The sequence below is a fragment of the Microtus oregoni genome, unplaced genomic scaffold (assembly GCF_018167655.1).
Source record: "Microtus oregoni isolate MIOR12 unplaced genomic scaffold, Mior012 000016F_ref0000370, whole genome shotgun sequence".
NCBI lineage: Eukaryota > Metazoa > Chordata > Mammalia > Rodentia > Cricetidae > Microtus > Microtus oregoni.
In genome coordinates, this window is record NW_024543075.1 from 17,912,163 (window position 1) to 17,936,897 (window position 24,735).

General features: G+C 48.6%; 1 protein-coding gene across 1 annotated transcript; it reads left to right on the plus strand.

The window, feature by feature from the left end:
- The first annotated feature begins 2,643 nt into the window (after positions 1 to 2,643).
- LOC121458054 (major vault protein) lies at positions 2,644 to 24,185 on the plus strand. Its single transcript, XM_041667171.1, has 15 exons — positions 2,644 to 2,706; positions 5,961 to 6,110; positions 6,254 to 6,449; positions 10,197 to 10,320; positions 10,431 to 10,562; positions 12,304 to 12,398; positions 12,659 to 12,895; positions 18,714 to 18,995; positions 19,783 to 20,027; positions 20,101 to 20,298; positions 21,288 to 21,674; positions 22,281 to 22,397; positions 22,815 to 22,941; positions 23,401 to 23,589; positions 23,965 to 24,185. Exons 1-15 carry the CDS (start codon positions 2,684 to 2,686, stop codon positions 24,094 to 24,096), a joined length of 2,634 nt encoding a protein of 877 aa, XP_041523105.1. The 5' UTR covers positions 2,644 to 2,683; the 3' UTR covers positions 24,097 to 24,185.
- The last annotated feature ends 550 nt before the right edge of the window (positions 24,186 to 24,735 follow it).

Below are 24,735 nucleotides of genomic sequence, written 5' to 3' on the forward strand. Positions count from 1 at the left end.
ATCCTTTGGATATATACCCAAAAGTGGTATTACTGGGTCTTGAAGAAGGTTGTTTCCTAATTTTCTGAGAAATTGCCACACTGACATCCAAAGGAACTGTACCAGTTTGCATTCCCACCAGCAATGCAGAAGTGTTCCCTTTTCCCCATAACCTCTCCAGCATAAGTTGTCATCAGTGTTTTTGATCTTGGCCATTCTGCATGTGTAAGAAGGAATCTCAGAGTTGTTTTGATTTGCATTTCTCTGATGGCTAAGGATGTTGAACATTTCCTTAAGTATCTTTCAGCCATTTTAGATTCCTCTATTGAGAGTTCTCTATTTAGGTCTGTACTCCATTTTTTTTATTGGATTATTTGTTCTTTTGATGACCAATTTCTTCAATTTCTTGTTTTGTTTTGTTTTTGTATATTTTGGAGATCAGCCCTCTGTTTGATGTGGGGTTAGTGAAGATCTTTTCCCATTCTGTATGCTGTTGTTTTGTCTTGTTGACCATGTCCTTTGCTTTACAGAAGCTTTTCAGTTTCAGGAGGTCCCATTTATTAATTGTTTCTCTCAGTGTTTGTGCTACTAGAGTTATATTCAGGAAGTGGTCTCCTGTGCCAATGCGTTCAAGTGTACTTCCCACTTTCTCTTCTATAAGATTTAGTATGGCCGGCTTTATGTTGAAGTCTTTGATCCATTTGGACTTGAGTTTTGTGCATGGTGATAGATATGGGTCTATTTTCATTCTTCTACATGTTGATATCCAGTTATGCCAGCACCATTTGTTAAATATGCTTTCTTTTTCCATTTGATTTTTTTTTTTTTTTGCTTCTTTGTCAAAAATCAGGTGTTCGAAGGTGTGTGGACTAATATCCGGGTTTCTTTCGGTCCCATCAGTCCTGCTGTCCGTTTTTATGCCAATACCAGACTGTTGTCAGTACTGTAGCTGTGTAGTAGAGTTTGAAGTCAGGGGTTGTGATGCCTCCAGAAGATATTTTATTGTACAGGATTGCAAAACTAATACACCTTAAAAGAATTTTCCACGACAGGAAGGAAAGAGCCAACTTGACTTCCATAAGTTCTCCTGTGGCTGTCACAGGTGCACAATGGCACACACACCCACGAAATAAAATTTAACAAATTTCAAAAAAAAAAAAAGGTAGTAGCCGTCACCTGAAGATAACACCCAAGGTTGACCTGTAGTCTCTCCAATGCACCGCTACACACCCCAAACAACAAACAAAAACACTTTGTCCTGTGTGGTTTTCCGTTGCTGTTTTGTCTTTTTGCCTTGAGATAGGATCTCATGAACCCCAGGCTGGCCTCAAACTTGCTGTCTAACTAAAGCTAACTTTAGACTCCTGATCTCCTCTGAGTGCTGGGACTGCAGAGGGAAGCCACCGTGCCAGTCTCTGTGGTGCTGAAAATTGAACCCAGGGCTTCAGGCATCATAGGCTGAGCCATGTCCCTGGTCCAACCCAAACCTTCTGAATCCAGGTCCCTAAGCAATGTTGCCAGTGTTTCTAACTACCTTTAAAGAAAAAAAAAAAAAAGACCAGCCGGGGATGTAGCTCAATGCCAGAAAGAGAATTTGTCTAGCATTTGTGAAAATCAATCCTCAATTCTGTCAGAACAACTAAAAATAGTAACAACAATAATACAATTTTTTCAAAAAAAGAATCAGTCATTGCCTCAGAGCTCTGGTTCCGATAACAGCACATCTTGTGTGACCCTGAGTGACTCAGTCTCTGAGTCACAACTACTGAGCACTACAGTATCCAAATGGCAACACAGCATCAAACAGTCACAATGGCCTATTTAAATTAGCACTTTTGTTTGTTTTGTTTTCAAAACAAGGTTTCTCTGTGTATAGTTTTGGAGCCTGTCCTGGAACTCATTCTGTAGACCAGGCTGGCCTTAAACTCACAGAGATCCTCCTGCCTCTGCCTTCCCAAGTGCTGAGATTAAAGGCATGTGCCACCATCGCCCGACTCAACACTGGCTTATGTTAAATTGACAAAAGATTAACCAGGACAGGAAGTAGTGCGGCTCAGTGCCCAGCTTGTGCAAACAAGTCATGGGTTACATTCTCAACTCTGCAAAGACAAAATTGCTTTGCCCAAGCATGGTGGAGCATGCGTGTAACTCCAGCACTCAGGAGGCTGAAGCCGGAGATGGAGCATTTAAAACCAGCCTAGGCTAATTGACAAGATTCAAAATCTATCAAAATGAACGGAAAAAAATCCACTTTATTTTCTCAGATGCACTAACCACCTTCCAGATGTTCAGTAGAAGCACATATGGCTAGTCCAGAGACAGAAGACAGAATATTTTCAGGCACAGGAGAGATGGCTCAGCAGTTCGGAGCACTTGCTACTCCTGCAGAGAACAGGAGTTTGTTCCCAGCACTGATAATAAGCAGCCCACAACTGCCTGTGTCTCTAGCACCAGGAAATCCAAAGCTTTCTTGTATTCTCTGCAGGCATTGCACACACAGGCACACGCACGCACACACACACACGCACACACACGCACACTTGGAAGAAAGGAAGGAGAAAGAGTTCAGGTATAGTTTCTGGGTGAAGGCTCTGTATTGCTTTGCAAACTTAATCGCCTTAATTGTCCAAAGTCCAAGGGTTGCTGGGTATAAAGACGGGCAGTGGTAAGGGTGTGTGACATTCACAAATAAGACAAGCACTGAATGAAACCACCTGGGATTCAGAGGTAAAAAAATGGAGTGGGAATCGGGCAGTGGTGGTGCGCACCTTTAATCCCAGCACCTGGGAGCCAGAAGCAGGTGGATCTCTGTGAGTTTGAGGCCAGCCTGGTCTACAGAGTGAGTGCCAGGACAGCCAGGACTGTTACACAAAGAAACCCTGTCTCAGGAAAAAAAAAGGTGGGGGGAGTGGAGTGGGTAGATACCAACTGTCACCATTGCGTTCTTTGTTTTATATATGGTGGATTACATTGACAGATTTTTGTATGTTGAACCATCCCTGCATTCGTGGGATGAAGCCGACTTGATCATGGTGGATGAGGGTTCTGATGTGTTCTTAGATTCAATTTGCCAGTATTTTATTTAGTATTTTTTGCATCAATGCTCATGAGTGAGATTGGTCTGTAATTCTCTTTCTTAGTAATGCCTTTCTGTGGTTTGGGTATCAAGGTAATTATAGCCTCATAAAAAGAGTTTGGCAGGGCTGGAGAGATGGCTCAGTGGTTAAGAGCATTGCCTGCTCTTCCAAAGGTCCTGAGTTCAATTCCCAGCAACCACATGGTGGCTCACAACCATCTGTAATAAGGTCTGGTGCTCTCTTCTGGCCTTCTGCATACACACAGATAGACTATTGTATACATAATAAATAATAAATATTTAAAAAAAGAGTTTGGCAATGTTCCTTCTGTTTCTATTTTGTGGAATAATTTGAGGAGTATTGGTATTAGTTCTTCTTTGAAATTCTTGTAAAATTCTGAGCTGAAACCATCTGGTCCTGGACTTTTTTTGGTTGGGAGACTTTTGATGACTGTTTCTATTTCTTCAGCATTTATAGGTCTGTTTAATTTGCTTATCTGGTCTTAATTTAATTTTGGGAAGTGATATTTATCCAGAAAGTTGTTCATTTCCTTTAAGTTTTCTTTGAAGTATGACCTGATGATTCTCTGTATTTCCTCTGTGTCTGTTGTTATGTCCCCCTTTTCATTTCTGATTTTGTTAATTAAGATTCTCTCTCTGCCTTTTGGTTAGTTTGGATAAAGGTTTGTCTATTTTGTTGATTTTCTCAAAGAACTAATTCTTTGTCTCATTGATTCTTTGTATTGTTTTCTTTGTTTCTATTTTGTTGATTTCAGCTCTTAATTTGATTATTTCCTGCCATCTAGTTCTCTTAGGTGAGTTTGCTTCTTTTTGTTCTAAAGTTTTCAAATGTTCTGTTAATTCACTAGTGTGGGATTTTTCTTTATGTAGGCATTTAATGCTATGAACTTTCCTCTTTACACTGCTTTCATTGTGTCCCATAAATTTGGGTATGTTGTGTGGTCATTTTCATTTAATTTTAGGAAGTTTTTAATTTCTCCCTTTATTTCTTCCTTGACCCATTGATGATTCAGGTGAGCATTGTTTAATTTCCATGTGTTTGTGGGTATTCTGGAATTAGTATTGCTGTTGACTTCTAGTTTTAAAGCATGATGATCTGATAAGGTACATTGGGTTATTCCAATTTTTTTGTATTTGTTGAGGTTTGTTTTGTTACCAAGTATGTGGTCAATTTTTGAGAAGGTTCCATGAGGTGCTGAGAAGAAGGTATATTCTTTTCTGTTTGGGTGGAATATTCTATAGATGTCTGTTAAGTCCATTTGAGTCATAACATCTGTTAGTTCCCTTATTTCTCTGTTTATTTTTTGTCTGATGACCTATCCAGTGGTGAGAGGGGAGTGTTGCAGTCTCCCACTATTAGTGTGTGGGGTTTAATGTATGATTTAAGCTTTAGAAGTGTTTCTTTGACATATGAGGGTGCCTTTGTATTTGGGGCATAGATGTTCAGTATTGAAATTTCCTCTTGATGGATTTTTCCTGTGACTAATATGAAATGTCCTTCTTTGTCTCTTTTGACTGATTTTAGCTTGAAGTCTATTTTGTTAGATATTAGGATAGCTACACCCGCTTGTATCTTAGGTCCATTTGATTGGTATATTTTCCTAGCCCTTTACTCTGAGATGTCTGTCTTTGAGGTTGAGATGTGTTTCTTGCACGTAGAAGACATTTGCCTTCTTTTCCTCTCCTCCCTTACTCCTACCTGTAATACTGTGGCAGCCTGACAGTGGGAACTGGGGCATCCACAGACCCGAGAGCCAAGGAGGGTGAGACTAGAGAGGGCTTTGCCACTGCGTTATGAATCCACCCGCCCCATGGGAGTGGCACTTGGGTCTTTTCTGTGATGGGGGCCACTTCTGAAAGGTTCACCTCAGGGCTCCTTAGAGCACAGGAAGGGGGAGGGGTGCGGATAGACATCTGAACACAGCCAGGACAAAAAGCTGCTTGACGCTGGAGAAACCAGCAAGCTTTACAGAGTCATGGCTCCCTAGCGTGTGCAGGACAAGGCTGCATAGTCCCAGCCTGATCGGCTTGCCCAGCTTGGCCTGCTGCACCTCAGGAACTGGGAACTTTGATCTACAGGTGGTGTGTGGGGAGTGGCCTGGAGTGAGAGAAAAGGTGGCAGTATCTCTGGGGTAACTGAAGCAAGCAGAGGTGAGGCCCAGAGTGGGGCGAAGAAGAGGAGAAGAAGGTGTGGCAGAGCCTACCTTTCCTTCCAAGACACTGAGACAGGAAGCATGAGCTCAGAGTCAGCCTAGGCTATAGAGTCCGACTACCTCAGAAGTGGGGCAAGGCAGGAAGAAGGCGTAGGAGGAGCAGCAGCAGCAGCAGCAGCGCTGAGAGTGGGCTCAGAGGTGAAGAATGCTTGCAGGGGACCCAAGTTTGAGTCCTAGCACCCACATTGGATGGCTCACAGTTACCTCTAACTCCAACTCCAGGGGATGTGACACTCCTCTTCTGACCCCTGTAGGGCACCAGGTACACATACATACATGCAAGCAAAACATTCATGCACATAAAATAAAGCATATATACATATGTATATATACATATATATAAATTAGGAAAAAAAGAGGGGCTAGAGAAACGGCTCAGTTGAGCACTTACTGCTCTTGAAGAGGACCCAAATTCAGTTCCCAGCACCCATGTGGTGGCTCACAGCCACCATTAATTCTAATTCCAGAGAATCTGGCTTCTGGGGGCTTCTGCATGCAAACACATGGTGCACATAAACTCATGTAAGCAAATACACATGACATGAAATAAAATATTTTACTTTTTAAAAAACAGAAGAGGAGGAAGTGGGAATGAACTGCCCTGCCTTGTCCCAAATGCCCTGTGTTTATCTTTTGTCTTCTTCATCTGTCCTGCTCCATGCTGCAATCAGGTTTGGCCGGGGCTTGGGATTCACCATGGCAACTGAAGAGGCCATCATCCGCATCCCCCCATACCACTATATCCATGTGCTGGACCAAAACAGCAATGTGTCCCGTGTGGAGGTTGGACCAAAGACATACATCCGGCAGGACAATGAGAGGTTGGTGCAGAGCTGTCCCAGCTGAGGAGAGCCTGGCTGGCAGGAATGACCCTTGCCTGGGTGGCTGGGAGGCTTCTCTTGCTTTTGCTGCCTCCTTTGGAACAGCATCCTGGGTCCTCACATCCCTTCTTACATCACAACAGGGTACTGTTTGCCCCAGTGCGCATGGTGACAGTTCCCCCACGCCACTACTGCATAGTGGCCAACCCTGTGTCCAGGGACGCCCAGAACTTGGTGCTGTTTGATACCACAGGGCAGGTTCGACTTCGCCATGCTGACCAGGAGATCCGACTGGCCCAGGACCCCTTTCCTCTGTACCCAGGGGAAGTGCTGGAAAAGGTACTTGGCTTTCCTCCCTTGAGCCAAACTCTGTCTGCTCTGCCCCTGCTCCTAGGGCTCCTCACTGCCTTCCGATGGGAAAACAAGGGGCCTGAGCCACCATCACAGCCAGACCCTCGTCCACATTGTCCTCAGGCCTGAGCCCCCGAGCAGGGGAATCTGCTGAAATTTCTTTAATAGTTCTCTCTTTACCTGCTTGGTATTTTATACCTTTAAACTGACTTTCTACAGACCAGTGCCTTTTATACTTTTGTTATATTTTATTTACTTATTTACGGGGTGTGCATGCGTGCTGTCAATTGCATGTGGAGGTCAGAGGATAACTCGCAGGGGTCAGTTCTCTACCTCTGTCATGTGGGTCCTGGAGTTGAACTCAGGTCGTCAGGCTTGGCAGCAAATGCCGTCACCTCTGAGCAATCTAGCCAGCTCCCCTTTAAACTGTCCCCTTTTTGCAGTGCTAAGGATAGAACTTAGGGCATCGCGTATGCTAGACAAGTGCTCTCTGTCCACAAGGCCTAATCAGTGTCTTTCGCTCTTGAGTGCCTAATGGCAGGACTCCGGGAGAGTGCAGAGATACACACAGCTGGGGGAAGGACAGCACGGGGAAATAATGAGGGGTCAGGGGAATGGCACAGCAGGTAGAAGCGTTTGCTGCACATGCCTGTCAACTTGAGATCCACCCCCCACAGCTGTGCTGGGAAGAGATCCGCCTCCTGTAAGTTCTCTCCAGACTTCTGAACCTGCATGGTCATTCGTGCACATCAACACGCACATGCATGCGCACAGAGAGAGAAATAAATACAATAAAAAATTCAGTGAAACTAAAAATAATGAGGTATGGTTAAGACAGCAATCCTTAAAGAATCCGAGTGAAGTTAAGCAGTGGTGGTGCACGCCTTGGCCAGCCTGGTCTACAAAGTAAGTCCAGGACAGCCAGAGCTACATAGTGAGACACTGTCTAGAAAAACAAAAAAACAAACAGAAAGTCTATACTCTTGTCTTAACTCCAACTAGCCAAGTCCCGCTCTGGGTGAGGGGAGCTTGAAGTAATAGGTGCAGAAGCCCTGTGCTTAGTAAGATGTAAGCCCTGGAGTGAGGAGCAGAGCTTTCCCATCCCTGCCTCACTTTAACCGCTCGCCCCTGCAGACTCCCACCGATGGTTCATCCTTTCACTTAGACCGGGAGGGCTGGGGTGTCACAGAGAAGGGTGGTCCCATCTTGAATCAATATTCAGCCTTCCATGGTGCCTGAGGCTGGCAGCATTTGCTGATGGCATGAGAGACATTTTCTGATCCAACCTCCCCCTCTTTTGCTGTGACCATGACTGCAGCTTGGCCTTTGCTTTTTGTTTTGTTTGCTTGTTTGTTTGTTCTTGGTTTTGTTTTGTTTTTGGGAGAGGGTCTTACTTTACTGTGAAACCCTGGCTTGCTTAGAACTCTCTATGTAGTCCACACTAGGCTACAATTCTCATGCCAAGACTCCCAGGTACTAAGATTACAGGTCTATATAGCACCAGATCCAACTCCAGGTATTTAAAAAAAAAAAAACCAGGATATTTTATTATGATTATGATGGTGGTGGTGGTGGTGGTGGTGGTGTGTATGTGTGTGCGCGCACATGAGCACACACTGATAGAGTACATGTGCAGGTCAGAGAATAACTTCAAGAGTTTGTTCTCTTCTCCACCATGTGGGTCCTGGGGATCAAACTTGGGTGGTCAGACTTAGCAGCTTACACTCTGAGTTACACACTGAGCTGCCTTTTCAGTTTCCTCAGATTTTTGTTTTTTGTTCTTTTTTTTTTTTTTTCCGAGACCGGGTTTCTCCGTAGCTTTTGATGCCTGTCCTGGAACTAGCTCTTGTAGACCAGGCTGGCCTCGAACTCACAGAGATCCGCCTGTCTCTGCCTCCCGAGTGCTGGGATTAAAGGCGTGTGCCACCACCGCCCTGCCACATTAGTTCTTTGTAGGCTTTTACTAATGACCCTGTGAGTTTGTTTCTAGCTGTCTATGGCTTTCTCTCTCCTGTCTACTCTTTCTTAGGAACCTGTACTTGATGTCTCTAAGTTACTCCTTCACAAACCCCTCTGGCCCCGCATCCTACCTGCACTGAACTCCTAGGACAAGCCAGGCATGGTGGTGCCTGCATGTCATCCCAGCATTTGGGAGGTTGAAGCAGGAGTTCTAGGCCAGCCTCGTGTCCGCTGTGTCCCTGTCTCTGCTGCTTTTACTTTCTGTGCACCTTAACTACTCAGGGCTGACTTGTAGCACTCCTGGCTGAATCTGGGAGGGCTCTTCTACAACAGCCAATTTTCATCGTCTGAACCCAGCTACTTCCTGCCCCTAGTTCTCATCCTCCATACCCTCAGTATGGATTAGGGATATCACAGCGTAACCATGTGCCTAGAACTAGACACCTGTCGGGGAATGGGGGACAAACTGGAAAGAGATGGTGGGGGCAGCCAGTGGACTGTTAGGAAGGTGTTACTGCCACCCCAGTGGCTGACAGAGGGAACATGGCAGGGAGACGCCGTGGCTTTGCGATGCTGCAGACAGGAAGTGACAGTGCGCTGTGCTGGTACGTGCCTTGGAGAGCAGAGGCAGGATGTGGTGACTTTGAAGACAGCCGAGGCTAGACAGAAGCTGTCAGGGAGTCTGCCTTTCTCCAGCCCTATGTGAGCCCAGGGGTGAAGTGACCTCCGACCTCCTGCAGCCTGGCCAGTCTGTCACAGGGGCATGTGCATCTCTGGGGCTCATGTCTTCATTCCATTCTTTAACAGCTGTGAGGGCTTGCCCCACCCCCAAACGTGTCTGCACCTCCTTCTTGCCTGCCTCTTTTAGAATATTTCCAAAGACCAAATCAAGCCATATTTATAGAGACATGTCTACAAACTTTAAGGTTGGCCAGTTTTTTGGAAGGCCTCCCCTTCCTGCTGGAGGGGATCCTGTGAGCATGAGGTCACCCTGAAAGCGAAGCCACAGGATTAAAACCTGCTTTGTATGGCACTTACTATAGTCTTACTTTCTTTTTCTGTTTGTTTTTGAGACAGGGCTGACTAGAACCTGCCGTGTACCTAAGGATGATCTTGAACTTCCGCTTCTTTTGTTGGCATTTCAGGCGCTGTGATTATAGGCCTGTGCCACTATGCCCAGCTTTACGTTTGTACTTTCAAATTCTCTCTAGAGCAGTGATTCTCAACCTTCCCAACGCTGTGACCCTTTAAGACAGTTCCTTGTGTGGTGGTGACCCCCAGCCGTAAGATTATCTCATTGCTGCTTCGTAACTGTAATTTTGCAACTGTTATGAATTGTAATGTAAATGTCTGATATGCAGCCCAAAGGGTCATGACCCACAGGTTGAAAATTGCTGTTCTAGAGCATCGGGAACTGCAGTTGTCATGGTTCAGCATCCGAGTTATCTTCCCAATCTTTTACCAGTTCTTCTCCTCACTCTTGTCCTCGGTAGACTTGAGAACTCTTCTTGCTCATCGATGCTGACATCCTCGTTGGCTCTTCAAGTCGGGTGGCCTAGGGCCCACCCTACCTTGTGCGTTCCACTATGGCTTTAATGGAGGTGCACAAAGATACGCTGTGGGGCCCGATGTGTGGCTCAGCGACAGAGCCCTTGTTCAGCGTCCTCAAGGCCCTGGTTCCATCCACAGCAGTGTGGACCTCCCAGTGATTGAGGCTGTGGGCTCTGATCTCCAGAGTATCAGCACAGCCCGAACACCTGACTTTTTCCCCTGTAGGACATCACCCCGCTGCAGGTGGTGCTGCCCAACACTGCCCTGCATCTTAAGGCCTTGCTGGACTTTGAGGATGAGAATGGAGACAAGATCATGGCGGGCGATGAGTGGCTGTTTGAGGGGCCTGGTGAGTTACAACTCCGTCTCGTGGGCTTTGTCTGGGCCAGGGCTTCCTGCCTTCCTACCATAACCCCAACATCTTTGACCGTCAGAATTGGCTTTCTCCTCCTTCCCCAGGCACCTACATCCCCCAGAAGGAAGTGGAGGTCGTGGAAATCATTCAGGCTACGGTCATCAAACAGAACCAGGCATTGCGGCTACGGGCCCGGAAGGAATGCTTTGACCGCGAAGGCAAGCAGAGGGTAACAGGTGAGGCCAACAAAAGTCGTGTAAAGTCAGGCCAGGGTTCTCCCTGGTGTCTGTCTGTCTGTCTCTATCTGTGGGGATTTTTTTGTTTTTGTTTTGTTTTGTTTTGTTTTGTTTTGTTTTTTAAAGGCAGGGTTTCTCTGTAGTGCAGGCTGGCCTAGAAGTCAGAGATCAGCTGCCTCTGCCTCCCGAATGCTGGGATTAAAGGCGTGCACCACCACCCAGCCTGTCTCTGTCTTTCACTGTTTGTTCTTATTATTGATTTTAAGATTTTAAAAACTATACCATTACTCTATTTTTATGTGTATGAGTGTTTAGTCTGCATGTATGTGTGTCTGTGTACCATTTTATGTCTGGTGCCCATGGAGACCAGAAAAGGGTGTCAGATCCCCTGACACTGGAGTTACAGACAGTTGTGAGGCGCCACTTGGGAGCTGGGAACTGAACCCAGGTCCTCTGGAAGAAGGAGCCAGAGCTCCTATCCATAGAGTCAGCTAAGAGGGTCCCCAGGCCTATTGTTTTTGAGACAGTATCTCATGTCACCCCAACTGACCTGGTAGTCATCATGTAGTCCAGGATGGCTTCAAACTCATGGCAATCCTTCTGCCTCGGCCTCCGGAGTGATGGGATTGTAAGTGCACCACCACGCCTGGCCTTTTCTGGTGTCTCTTGAGCTAGTGAGTCTGCCTGTTGCTTCTTTACACCTGCTTCCAGGCTCCCTCTGCCCTAGCCCTGATCCTGCAGTCACGCCATGATCCGACGAGATTGGGCACGTTCAGGGTGGTATGGCCGTAGACATATCACACCATGATAACAGTCTTACCTGCCCCCATTTGTTGTTGTTGTTGTTGTTGTTGGGGTTTTTTTTGTTTTTTTTGTTTGTTTGTTTGTTTTTGTCTTTTTTTTCTCAAGACGGGTTTTCTCTGTGTAACAGCCCTGGCTATCCTGGAACTCTCTGTGTAGACCAGGCTGGCCTCAAACTCACAGAGACCCACCTGTCTCTGCCTCCTGAGTGCTGGGATTAAAGGAGCGTGCCACCACACCTGGCTACCCTCCCCACTCTTTACCCCAAACTGTGAGCAGTGGCCACCTCTTACCTGGTTCTAGATCAGAAAGTGAGATGTTCAAATACATTGACCCGATATTGGGTCAAAATGATAGATGGTGTTTTGTTGAGCTCCCTGACAGCTGCGGGAGTCTGCTGGTCCCATTTTCACCATGGCAAGACTGAGGCACTTGCCTAGGGTATGTGGCCAGGCAGGGGGAGACTTTGACTTGCTGCTGGGCATGTTTGCTGCCCCAATAAACAAAATGACATTCACAGACCTAGTAAGGGCCCTCCTGCCTATTGCAGGAGAATGGAAAACTAAGTCTTTGGTAGCTGTAGCAATGACTTGATATTCTAGAACAGCCTCTGTGGTTTTTTTGGCTTTGGCCTTTTGAGACGGATCTCACTATGTAGCCTAAATTGCCCCAAAACTCCTAATCCTCTCACCCTGACCTCATGAGTGCTGGGGTTGTGGGTATGTACCACCATGTCAGCCTCTAAAAGGTTTTTCTGGTTGTTGTTGTTGTTTTAATTCTTCTGGGATAGAAGTTCGTTTTCCTCTGGTCCCATAGAATAGAGTGGCTACAAGGACCTTATCAGGCGCTCAGCCTGGGGATGGTGGCATATCCCTGTCCTGTCGCCTAGGCTGTGTTGAAGGCTAGTTGTGCTTACTCCTCCTTCCTGCTCACCACCTAGGTGAAGAGTGGCTGGTCAGGTCTGTGGGTGCTTACCTCCCAGCTGTGTTCGAAGAGGTGCTGGATCTGGTGGACGCTGTGATCCTTACAGAGAAGGTCTGTGCTCTGGGTGTGGGTTAGGGAGTTGGCTTGGCGGTGCTCAGAGAGGCAGACAGTGTGCAAGGAAGGGAGAAGCAGCATCCTTCAGGTCACAGGGGGAAAAAAAAAAGATCAGGTGTCCAGAGGACAGCCCTGGTGTACCCTTCAGTGGGTAGGAATTGTCCCTGGGAACTGGGATCAGTTAGCGGCCTGTGGTGTTCCCAGATCCAGGGTGCTGGAGGGAGGCCTCCACAAACACCCTGTGTTTCCTCCTGCAGACAGCCCTGCACCTCCGGGCCCGGCAGAACTTCAGGGACCTTCGGGGAGTGGCCCACCGCACTGGGGAGGAGTGGTTAGTGACAGTCCAGGACACAGAAGCCCATGTACCAGATGTCCATGAGGAGGTGCTGGGGGTCGTACCCATCACCACTCTGGGACCTCGACATTACTGTGTCATCCTTGACCCAATGGGACCAGATGGCAAGAACCAGCTGGGACAGAAGCGTGTTGTCAAGGTAAGTGACAAGACCCTCGAGCGACAAGAGGCCTTCTCATCTGCCTCCCTTTACTTCTCCTGAACAGCACACACTGCTAGAAACACCTTTGTTGTAAGGAGGCTGCTTGTTCATTTCCCGGCCATCCAGACTCCTGAAATAATCATACAGAAAACTATAGTATTTAAGTTGCTGCTTGGCCAATCACTTAAGTGTATTGCTAGCTAGCACTTACATCTTAATTTAACCCATTTCCATTATTTTATATTTTACGACGAGGCTCATGGCCAACCAGCTGGCAGCTCGCATCTTTCCCCTCTTTTTTTTTTTTTTTTTTTTTTATTGAGGAAAGGAGAAAAAAAAAAACAAGTTTCCACCTCCTCCCAGCCTCCCATTTCCCTCCCCCTCCTCCCCCCCTACGCCCCCTCCTCCCACCCTTCTCCCCCTCCCCCCACTCCTTTCCCCCTCCCTTTCCAGTCCAAAGAGCAGTCAGGGTTTTCTGCCCTGTGGTAAGACCTAGGACCTCCCACCTCCGTCCATATCTAGGAAGGTGAACATCCAAACTGGCTGGGCTCCCACAAAGCCAGCACATTACGTAGGATCAAACCCCCGTGCCATTGTCCTTTGCGTCTCATCAGCCCTCATCGTTCGCCATGTTCAGAGAGTCCAGTTTTATCCCATGCTTTTTCAGTCACAGTCCAGCTGGTCTTGGTGAGCTCTCAGTAGATCAGCTCCACTGTCTCAGTGGGTGGGTGCATCCCTCGTGGTCCCGACTTCTTTGCTCATGTTCTCCCTCCTTCTGCTCCTCATTGGGACTTTGGGAGCTCAGTCCAGTGCTCCAGTGTGGGTCTCTGTCTCTATCTCCATCCATCACCAGATGAAGGTTCTATGATGATATGCAAGATATTCGTCAGTACTGCTCAAGGATAGGGTCATTTCAGGTTCCCTATTCTCAACTGCCCAAGGAACTAACTGGGGACCTCAGCTTGGGCACCTGGGAGCCCCTCTAGGGTCAGGTCTCTTGCCAACCCTAAAGTGGTTCCCTTAACTAAGAATTGTGGTTCCGTGCTCCCCTGTCCAACCTTCCTTTATCCCAATCCTCCTGCTTTCCCAAGGCCCGACCTCCTTCCCTTCTAACTTTTCTCTCCCCATCTCCCCTTACCCCCAACCCACCCCACCCCAAGATCCCAATTTTCTCCCCGGCAATTTTGTCTACTTCCCTTAGCCAAGAGGATAACTATATGTTTTTCCTTGGGTTCCCCTTCTTACTTAGCTTCTTTAGATTCACCTATTGTAGACTCCGTGACCCTTATTTATGGCTAGAAACCAATTATGAGTGAGTACATCCCATGTTCATCTTTTTGGGTTTGGGATACCTCACTCAGGATAGTGTTTTCTATTTCCATCCATTTGCATGCAAAATTCGAGAAGTCATTGTTTTTTACCGCTGAGTAGTACTCTAATGTGTAGATATTCCATACTTTCTTCATCCATTCTTCCATTGAAGGGCATCTAGGTTGTTTCCAGGTTCTGGCTATTACAAATAATACTGCTATGAACATAGTTGAACAAATACTTTTGTCATATGATAGGGCATTTCTTGGGTATATTCCCAAGAGTGGTATTGCTGGGTCCAGGGGTAGGTTGATCCCGAATTTCCTAAGAAACCGAAACACTGACTTCCATAGTGGTTGCACAAGATTGCATTCCCACCAGCAATGGATGAGGGTACCCCTTCCTCCACAACCTCTCCAGCAAAGGTTATTGTTGGTGTTTTTGACTTTAGCCATTCTCACAGGTGTAAGATGATATCTCAAAGTTGTTTTGATTTGCATTTCCCTGATTGCTAAGGAAGTTGAGCATGACCTTAAGTGTCTTTTGGCCATTTGAACTTCTTCTGTTGAGAATTCTCTGTTCAGATCAGTGCCCCATTTTTTAATTGGGTTAATTAGCATTTTAAAGTCTAGTTTCTTGAGTTCTCTATATATTTTGGAGATCAGACCTTTGTCTGTTGCGGGGTTGGTGAAGATCTTCTCCCAGTCAGTAGGTTGCCTTTGTGTCTTAGTGACAGTGTCCTTTGCTTTGCAGAAGCTTCTCAGTTTTAGTAGGTCCCATTTATTCAATGTTGCTCTTAATGTCTGTGCTTCTGGGGTTATACATAGGAAGCGATCTCCTGTGCCCATCTGTTGTAGGGTATTTCCCACTTTCTCTTCTATCCTTTTCAGTGTGTTCGGGCTGATATTGAGGTCTTTAATCCATTTGGACTTGAGTTTTGTGCACGGTGAAAGATGTGGGTCTATTTTCATTCTTCTACAGGTTGACATCCAGTTGTGCCAGCACCATTTGTTGAAGATGCTTTCTTTCTTCCATTGTATACTTTTAGCTCCTTTATCAAAAATGAGGTGTTCATAGGTTTGTGGGTTAAAATCCGGGTCTTCTATACGATTCCATTGGTCGACTTCTCTGTTTTTATGCCAGTACCACACTGTTTTCATTACTGTAGCTCTGTAATAGAGTGGCTACATGGTGTCCACCTTCTTTCTCCCAGCATTCAGTTTAGTTCCCTCCCCCCCCCATCTCTATTCTGCCCTGTGCAGGCCCAGGACAGCTTCTTTATTCATTAACCAATAAAAGCAGCACATAGACAGAAGGACCCCCCACACCACAGCTTCAGTGCTTTTGTGCGCTTGGTTTATATTCCTGACTTACTGTCCTATTTGGTTCCCCTAGTGACCTGGGTTTCCTCTCCAGACCTTATGTACCTGTTACTGTTTCTGGGAACTTCTGCCCCGCCTGAAGTTCCTGAAATTTGCTCCTCCATGTTCCAGAACTTTTGTCTTCTGTATAGGACAAATCTCACAACCTCCTCACTCTCTGCCCTCCTCTCCATTCCTCTCCTCTCCCCTGTCCTCTCCTTCCTTGCCTTCTCCTCCCCGCCTCTCTCTTGCCCTCCCCTTCCCTCCCCTCCCCTCTCCTGCCCTCCCCTGCCTCCTGTGAGAGCTTCACTGGCTACTTCTCTCTGCAAAGGCAGGGACTTTGACAGTTCAGGGCTATGTGGATGAGATTTCTGCAGAAGTTACTCAACTAGACTATTGTCACAGTGCCTTGGAGATAATATGAAAGCAAAGCCAGAAACGAGTTGTGTTTCGATGGACTGGGGGGCGGGCGGTAAAGGCAGAAGGATCAGGAGTTCAAGACCCATCCTGGGCCACCCTATATACATAAGAAAATATCTTAAAAAAGAAGGAAAGAAAGGGGGGGGGGGCGACGGGGAAGGTAGTGAAAGTCAAACAACCCTGTGGGACATAGTGGTGCACACTCTTAATCCCAGCACTCAGGAGGCAGAGGCAGGCTAGTCTCTGTGAAAACAGCCCAAATGCCTATCATTGATGGATGGTCTTTGAAAAGGTGGCGTATCAATATGGTGGAATGTTAAAAGAAGTAGTTCTTTATACCACAACAGACAAAAACTGAAGACACAGCTAAGTGAAAGAAAGCAGATGCGAAAGACTAGCTACTGTATTATTCTATATATGTGAACTGTCCAGAACATGTAAATCCAGAGGCTCTGGCAGTAGATTGGGGGTTGGTAAGGCGGGTGGGAATTGACAGGGGCAGCCGGTACAGGTTTCTTCCCAAGGTGATAAAAATATTCTAGACGGGGCTGGAGACATGGCTCAGTGGTTAAGAGCACTGGCTGCTCTTCCAGAGGTCGTGAGTTCAATTCCCAGCAACCACATGGTGGTTCACAACCATCTATAATGAGATCTGGCGCCCTCTTCTGGTATATGGGCATACATGGAGGCAGAATGTTGTATACATAATAAACAAATAAATAAATAAATAAACAAATCTTTAAAAAAATATATTCTAGACAGACACAGTCGAGACAGGCGAGTGATTCTGAATCTCCTCACGTGAACTGCGTACTCTCAATACTTAAACTTGTGGATTATATTGCAATAGAAACACAGCTCAGTTGGTAACATGCTTGCCGTGCAAACATGAGGACCCGAGTTCAGTGTTTACTTCCCATGTTTTAAAAAGCTGGGCATAGTGGCATGCACTTGTCATCCCAGGGCTGGGGCTTAGAGCCCGGAGGACCTGTGAGGCTTGCTGCCCAGGCAGCCTGGTCTAGTCATTGAGCCGCAGGTTAGTGAGGGACCCTGTCTCAGAAAACCAGGTGAGGCTGGCTACAAGGGAGGTCAGTGGGTAAAGATGCCCCCAGCCAAGAATGATGATCCAAGTTCAATCCCCACAACCCATTTGGTAGACTGGGAAAACTGACTCCTGCAAACTGAACTTTGACCTCTACATGTGTGCCATCGTATGCACATCGTACATATGTGTGCACACGCATACAAAATATTACTAATAGTGATAAAGTAATTTAAACACCAATTTTTAAAAATAAACTGGCTTCTGAGGGGTGGCATCTAAGGTTGACCTCTGACCTCCACTCGTATTCACGCACACATGCAGACATCCCACAACACACATACATATACACACACACACAACACCACAATCAGTGTTCTTTATCCACAAGCCCCACATCTACAATTAAACCAACAGCAGATCAAAATTTTTAAGAAAAATTGCATCTGAACAGAAAATATGTAGTTTTTATTATTTTTCCTAGTATAGCCTTTATATGGTATTATGTATTATCAGTAATCTACTTATGATTTATGACTTAAAGCTCACAGGAGGTTGTCTGGGCTACATCCATAAGGGACTTGAGTATCAATTTGGGGTTTTTAGGTGACAAGTTCTAGAACCCATTATCCCAAGACATAGAGAGAAGTCCGTATATTTCTTAAAATATAAGCTGAACCGGGTGGTGGTTCAGCCTTTAATCCTAGCACTCAGGAGATGGAGACAGAGGCAGGCGGATCTGTGAGCTCAAGGCCAACCTGATCTACAAGAGCTAGTTCCAGGACAGCCAGAGCTACACAGCTAAACCCTGTCAAACCCTGTCTCGAAAAACAAAAAGAAAAAAAAAAGCCATATATATATATATATATATATATATATGATGAGTCAGGTGTGGTACACACCTGTAACACTCAAGAAGCTGAGGCAGGAGGACTGTGAATTTGAGGCCAACCTGACCTACACAGCAAGACCCCATCTCAAAGAAGGGGAGAAAAAAAGGCCAGTGAAGTGTGTACCTGCCGCCCCACCCCTTCAGGAGCCTGATACAAGAGTCTAGAAGTCCAAAGCCAGTTTGGGAAACATGGCTAGGTCCACATCACCGACACCACCACCAAACACCATAGGTGGCAGGTCAGATTTGACCCTATGACCAAAGTTTCCCCACCTCCAAATTCCACCATATCAAGAAAACAGACCATGGAGAAATGAAAAGCAGCAGTTAAATATATATCATTTCTTTGTGGACATTTTCTTTTCTTCGGAGATTTTTTGATTTGGCTTTTGTGACAGGGCTCTTGCTTTGTTACCCAGACTGGGCTTGGATTCAGGATGATCCTTCTTTACTTTTCCAAGTGTGGAGATTACAGACTTGTGCACTGCACTCAGTTTAGGGTAATCTGTTTAACCTGAGGACCTAGGTCTCGACTGTTTACAGATTTGACCAGGTGATCTGCCGGCATTCATCCAGACAGACAGACAGACAGACAGGGGCTATAATGGGGTTGTGCTTTGGACTTCTGTCTTCAACACAAGCCCGGCACAGCATGTGGGTGAGCTAGTGCCACCAGAAGACCTGGCTCAAGGTCGTGCAGAGGTGGCAAGCCAGAAGACCGTCTCAAAGCAGCGTGGCTCTGCTATAGCCGGAGTGCACCATGTCCTAACCTCCCCTCTTTCCCACTAGGGAGAGAAGTCCTTTTTCCTCCAGCCAGGGGAGAAGCTGGAAAGAGGCATCCAGGATGTGTATGTGCTGTCAGAGCAACAGGGGCTGCTGCTGAGGGCACTGCAGCCCCTGGAGGAGGGGGAGAACGAGGAGAAGGTCTCCCACCAAGCCGGAGACCGCTGGCTCATCCGTGGGCCCCTGGAGTATGTGCCCTCTGCGAAAGTGGAGGTGGTGGAGGAGCGCCAGGCCATCCCGCTGGACCTAAATGAGGGCATCTATGTGCAAGATGTCAAGACCGGGAAGGTACCAGCTGGGGGATGGGAGGTGCCAGCTGTGCCTTCCTCGGGGGGGGGGGGGGGCGCAGGTGCTGCTGATGGGAAGAGGCAGGTTGGGGGAAGGCGCCAAGGCACACGCAGCAGCCACCAGGTGGCTGTCTGGCAGATGCGAGGCCTTTTCATGCTCCATTTGCCCCATGGCTGTGCTAAATATCTAGGTCTACATTTCAGAGCCTCCAGCTGGGAGAATGAACTAGACTTTAGGACCAGGGTTCTGCCCTCCTGCAGATGTGGGCCTAGCACAGAGGTCTCACTAGAACATGGCCCACGTCTCGGTGGACTCTCCTTTTGCTGCTTCACCTAAAACCTTGACCTCGGTTTGGCTGAGGACTACATTGCCAGCTTCTTTCCCTGAGAATCTAACGAGGAACAATTCAGTGTCTAAGCCGGTGTTACTGTGTATGAGGAGCTCCCTAGGGTCACATCTGTGACCGTGGTGCCCGCCACGCGGCTCCATTAAGGAAAATCCTAGAAATAATATCAAGCACTTACTACATACCAAGTGCTGTTCTTTGAACTGGCCTTGTGGACCCTCCCCATTGTCTATCCCCCAGATGGACCATTATATAGATGAGGAAAGTAAAGTATGGACAGAGCTTGAGAAAACACCCAGCAGATGGCAACCAAGCCTGAGCACATCCTTCCTGTAGAGACCTCCTTTAGCCAGGATACGGTGCTGCCCCTGGGCAGGATCCGCTCAGGACAGCTAGAAGTGACGTTCTCCCTCTTATCCTCTCTGAAAACACCTTCCCTAGGTGCGGGCTGTGATTGGAAGCACCTACATGCTGACCCAGGATGAAGTCCTATGGGAAAAGGAGCTGCCTCCCGGGGTGGAGGAGCTGCTGAACTTGGGGCATGACCCTCTGGCAGACAGGGGTCAGAAGGCCACAGGCAAGACCCTTCAGCCCTCCGCTCCAAGGAACAAGACCCGAGTGGTCAGCTACCGTGTCCCACACAATGCAGCCGTGCAGGTGTACGACTACAGAGCCAAGAGAGCCCGGTGAGCCAGTGGACAGCCTCTGCGGGGTCCTCCGGGACGCTCTCAGGGAAGTCTGACCTCCGCCTCTCCGTAGCGTGGTCTTTGGGCCTGAGCTGGTGTCACTGGATCCCGAGGAGCAGTTCACAGTGTTGTCCCTGTCTGCCGGGCGGCCCAAGCGTCCCCACGCTCGCCGAGCTCTCTGCTTGCTGCTGGGACCCGACTTCTTCACTGACGTCATCACCATTGAGACGGCGGATCACGCCCGGCTGCAGCTGCAACTTGCCTACAACTGGTGAGACCGCGGACCCAGGGGGCAGCCTCAGGAACAGGGAGGGACAGAAGGCAGCCCTTGATGCCGTAGGACTAGAAGGAAGCTGGGAGTTTCGAAAATATGGGGAGCATATGGCCTACCCTTCTAGATGAAGACTTCAGGGCCCCATTAAAGGGGAACTACCCAGACACACCTCCATCTTTTATCAGTGCAAGCTGTTTTTTGATTGTATGTATGTATGTATGTATGTATCTATCTATCTATCTATCATCTATCTATCTATCCATCCATCCATCCACCCACCCATCTATCTTTGAGACAAGATTTCTCTATCCTGGAACTCATATATAGACCAGGGTGGCTTCAAACTCACAGAGATCGGCCTGCCTCTGCCTCCCTGGGGCTGGGACTCAAAGCATGCGTCACCACTCCCAACTTCTGCAAGATTTTTTGTTTTTGTTTTTGTTTTTTTAAACAACCAATGGATGTGAGCAGTGTGAACCTGTAGCCAGAACACACTCAGGAGGCAGAAGCAGGGGATCAGGTATTCCAGGCCAGTGTCAGTGAAAGAGCTCAAAGCCAGCCTGTGTGTCCTGTGTGAGGGCCTGTCTCCGGGAGTCACCTGGAGAAATGGTGTTCTCCAGTGTCTGGTGAACAGCTAGCACTGTGACCAAGGCAGATAGGGTGCTGGCCTAGTGACAGTTAAGAGCACAGATCCTAGAGCTATTTTGCATGATTTTAGTTTTGGCTTGCTACATATGGTGTGACCTTGAATTTAATACCTCTAACCCTTCACTTGCTCTTCTGTAAAATGGGAGAGTAGGCATCTCCACTGTAGGGACTCCGAGGATTTAGCAGGAACATAGGTGCTTGCTGGGCACAAACTCACATCTCCCATGTAGGAGCTGCTGCTGTTCATCCCCAGAGGATGGGTGCTGAAACCCTGCTCAGAAAGGGTATCATTTCTTGTGGGAAAATAGCTTCCCCTCTCTGGGTCTCCTTGTTCACAGGCACTTTGAGCTGAAGGACCGGAATGACCCTGTAGAGACAGCGAAGCTTTTCTCCGTGCCTGACTTTGTGGGTGACGCGTGCAAGGCCATTGCATCCCGAGTCCGAGGGGCCGTAGCTTCTGTCACCTTTGATGACTTCCATAAGAACTCAGCTCGAATCATTCGCATGGCTGTTTTTGGCTTCGAGACATCCGAAGACACGGGTCCTGATGGCACCCTCCTGCCCCGTGCTCGTGACCGGGCGGTCTTTCCCCAGAACGGGCTGGTGGTCAGCAGTGTGGATGTGCAGTCTGTGGAGCCAGTGGATCAGAGGACGCGGGACGCCCTTCAGCGCAGTGTCCAGCTGGCCATTGAAATCACCACCAACTCCCAGGAGGCAGCAGCCAAGTGAGTGGTGCAGGGAGCCAGGGGAAACATCTCACTGGTGCCACTACCCAAATATGGTGGCATTCACAACGGTCTGCTTGCTGCCATCTGGTCCCCAAGGGTCTATTCTCTCCTCAGCATGACTATTAAAACAGGAAGACATTCCTGCTCCTATGGCATCCCACTCTTTCCAGGGCCCTCCAGGCTCTCCAGTAGAATTTGGCCTCCCTGTCCTCAGCCTTCAGCTTGGTCCCACCTTGGACCTTTGGAACGTTTTTCCTAGTGTACTTTTTCAGCCCCAAGGTCACCTCCTTGGAGAGCCCCTACTTTCTCTTGCAACTATTGCAGTGCCCTCTTTCCCCACTCATCCTCTTGCTCATCTCTGTCTGAGGGCATCCTCGCCTGTTTTCTTCCCATGGGAGAGTCCTTCCAGGGGAAGCAAGCATCAGGCAGGCCTGTCTTCTGCAGGCCTAGAGTCACACCATGGCTGCTTGCCGTTTGCTCATTGTTCTGGGCCCAGGTGCATGTTGAGTGGCGGGGAAGGGGAAAGGTCAGTCTCCACGCCAGGTGCTCCTTTCTCAGCTCTGGCCCCGCATCAGCATCTCATCTGCTCTTCTTCTTACCCAGGCATGAGGCTCAGAGACTGGAGCAGGAAGCCCGTGGCCGGCTTGAGAGGCAGAAGATCCTGGACCAGTCAGAAGCTGAAAAAGCCCGCAAGGAACTCTTGGAGCTTGAGGCTATGAGGTGGGTGGAGAAACGGAGATGGAAAGACTGACCAGTCTGAGGGTCTTGGCAAAGCTGCCGGCTCAGGCAGAGGTGGGGATGAGAGGCAGGCAGAGCACGCCTCCAGGCAGAAATCTAGACTCAAGAAGGGCGGATATGGCTTGGTGGTAGAGCGCTTGCCTGTCATGTACAAGGCCCTGGGCTCCATCCTTCGTACTTGAAGAACATTGAAACATATGCCAGCAGGACGACATACTGGGTAAAGGCACCTGCTGCCAAGTCTGAGGACCCAGGTTCCCAGGGACCCTCATAGTGGACGGACAGAGCTGATTCTCACAAGTTGTCCTCTGACCGTCATACCTGTGTCATGAGGTCCCCCTCAAGTCCCTGGGTGGGTGGGCTTCTCTTCTAGACCTTCCCCAACTCTTTCCCCTGCAGCATGGCTGTGGAAAGCACGGGAAATGCCAAGGCAGAGGCTGAGTCCCGTGCGGAGGCTGCCCGGATCGAAGGAGAAGGTTCTGTGCTGCAGGCCAAACTAAAGGCAGAGGCGTTAGCCATTGAGACGGTGAGTTCAGGCTGCTGTTGGAAGGGTGCCATGGGGCCTGGAAGAGGCCAGTTTATCAAAGGCCCTGAAACCCAGTGGGATACCGAGTAGGTAGCCGGACACAAAGCGTGGCCCAAGCCCCCAGTGGTCTGCAGAGACTTCTGCCCTGTAGCTGTGTGCATTCCCAGAAGGGGATTATTACAGCCATTCCACAGACAGCGCTGAACGCTGCCCCTTTGTTGTGTGTGTTTTACATCTGTGACCTCATTTCATGCTTGAGGTACATGTCACCTCCATTTTACCCCGAGGCTTGACTCTGGGGACGCCTTCCTAAGAGTCACTAGCTAAACAGTGGCGTGACTGGGGTTTGCACCTGCCGTTCCCTTCTGCCTCGGTTCCCTCCGGGCTGCTGGCTTGGGGGACTTGCGGGACAGTTCCTGGGCCACATGACCTCAAGCTAGCCTGGTCTCCCCCCTCCAGGAAGCTGAGCTGGAGCGAGTAAAGAAAGTACGTGAGCTGGAACTGGTCTACGCCCGGGCCCAGCTGGAACTGGAAGTGAGCAAGGCGCAGCAGCTGGCAGATGTGGAGGCAAAGAAATTCAAGGAGATGACGGAGGCTCTGGGCCCCAGCACCATCAAGGACCTGGCTGTGGCTGGGCCAGAGATGCAGGTGAGAACAGAGACACAGGAGGAGGGTGGGTGTTTGCCTTGGAACTGAGAAGGTAAAAAACAAGCACATTTGGGGAAATGTTGGAGGACGGAAAGGGGTTTGTTTGGGAGTGAGCTATTCCTGTGACCTGTGACCTGTCACTGACACCCCGAGTGCCATTCCAGCACCAGGCACTGTCCTAGACCCTGCAGAGCTAGCATTGCGAGGGAGACAGTATGGGGTGAGACTTCAGATCCTCAGAGACTTCAAGGAGGGTGATGCAATGAAGGGGGTGGTTGCTCTTGGTTCACAAGGGCCGCTCTGAAGGCTGGCCCCCTAGGGAGGAGCCAGTTTCTGAGGTGTCTTCGTGCCTGACTTTCTCCTCCCTCCCCGCAGGTGAAACTTCTTCAGTCCCTGGGCCTGAAATCCACTCTCATCACAGACGGCTCTTCTCCCATCAACCTCTTCAACACAGCCTTCGGGATGCTGGGGCTGGGGTCTGATGGTCAGCCGCCAGCGCAAAAGTAACGTGGCATGCAGGCCCAGCCTGGAGAAGGCTGCTCCTTTTGAAGCAGCCACACTGTGCCTTAGGTCAACACTGACTGTCTCGACAATGGATAAAATAAAATGATCATTTTGGAATTTTTTTTTTCTGTCACCTCTAGCCTGGGCGACAAGGGAGCTCACTGGCCAAGAGAAGATGCCCCTCAAATCTTGATATAATTACCGGAGACTGTGCTGGTCTCCGAGGAAACGGGGAAAACTAGCCTGAAGTTACAATGTTAAGGGTGCAACCCAAAGCCTTCCAAGCCTACTGTCCACGGCTATAGACCACGGCTTTCTAGCACCCAGGGAGGGGAGGGTGGTGCTGTAGGAGAATTCTGTCGGACCAGGACAAACTGGGACCACTCCTGCACAAGCACCCGTTTGCAGGGGTCCTTCCCCGAATCCTGGCCATTCACTGAGTCTCCCTCGGGCTGCAGAGCCTGCCTGTGCCTCGGGTTGCAGAGCCTGCCCAGCCTGCCCCTGGAGACTCTCCTTTGGCGCCATCTGCCGGCCTCACCTTGTAGCGTCTGTAGCGCCAGCAGATGTGCCAAGCTGCACCAGGCACCCGTGTACTTGTTCCCGCCCAGATACGGCTATTAGATTGGGGAAGAGGACGCCGCT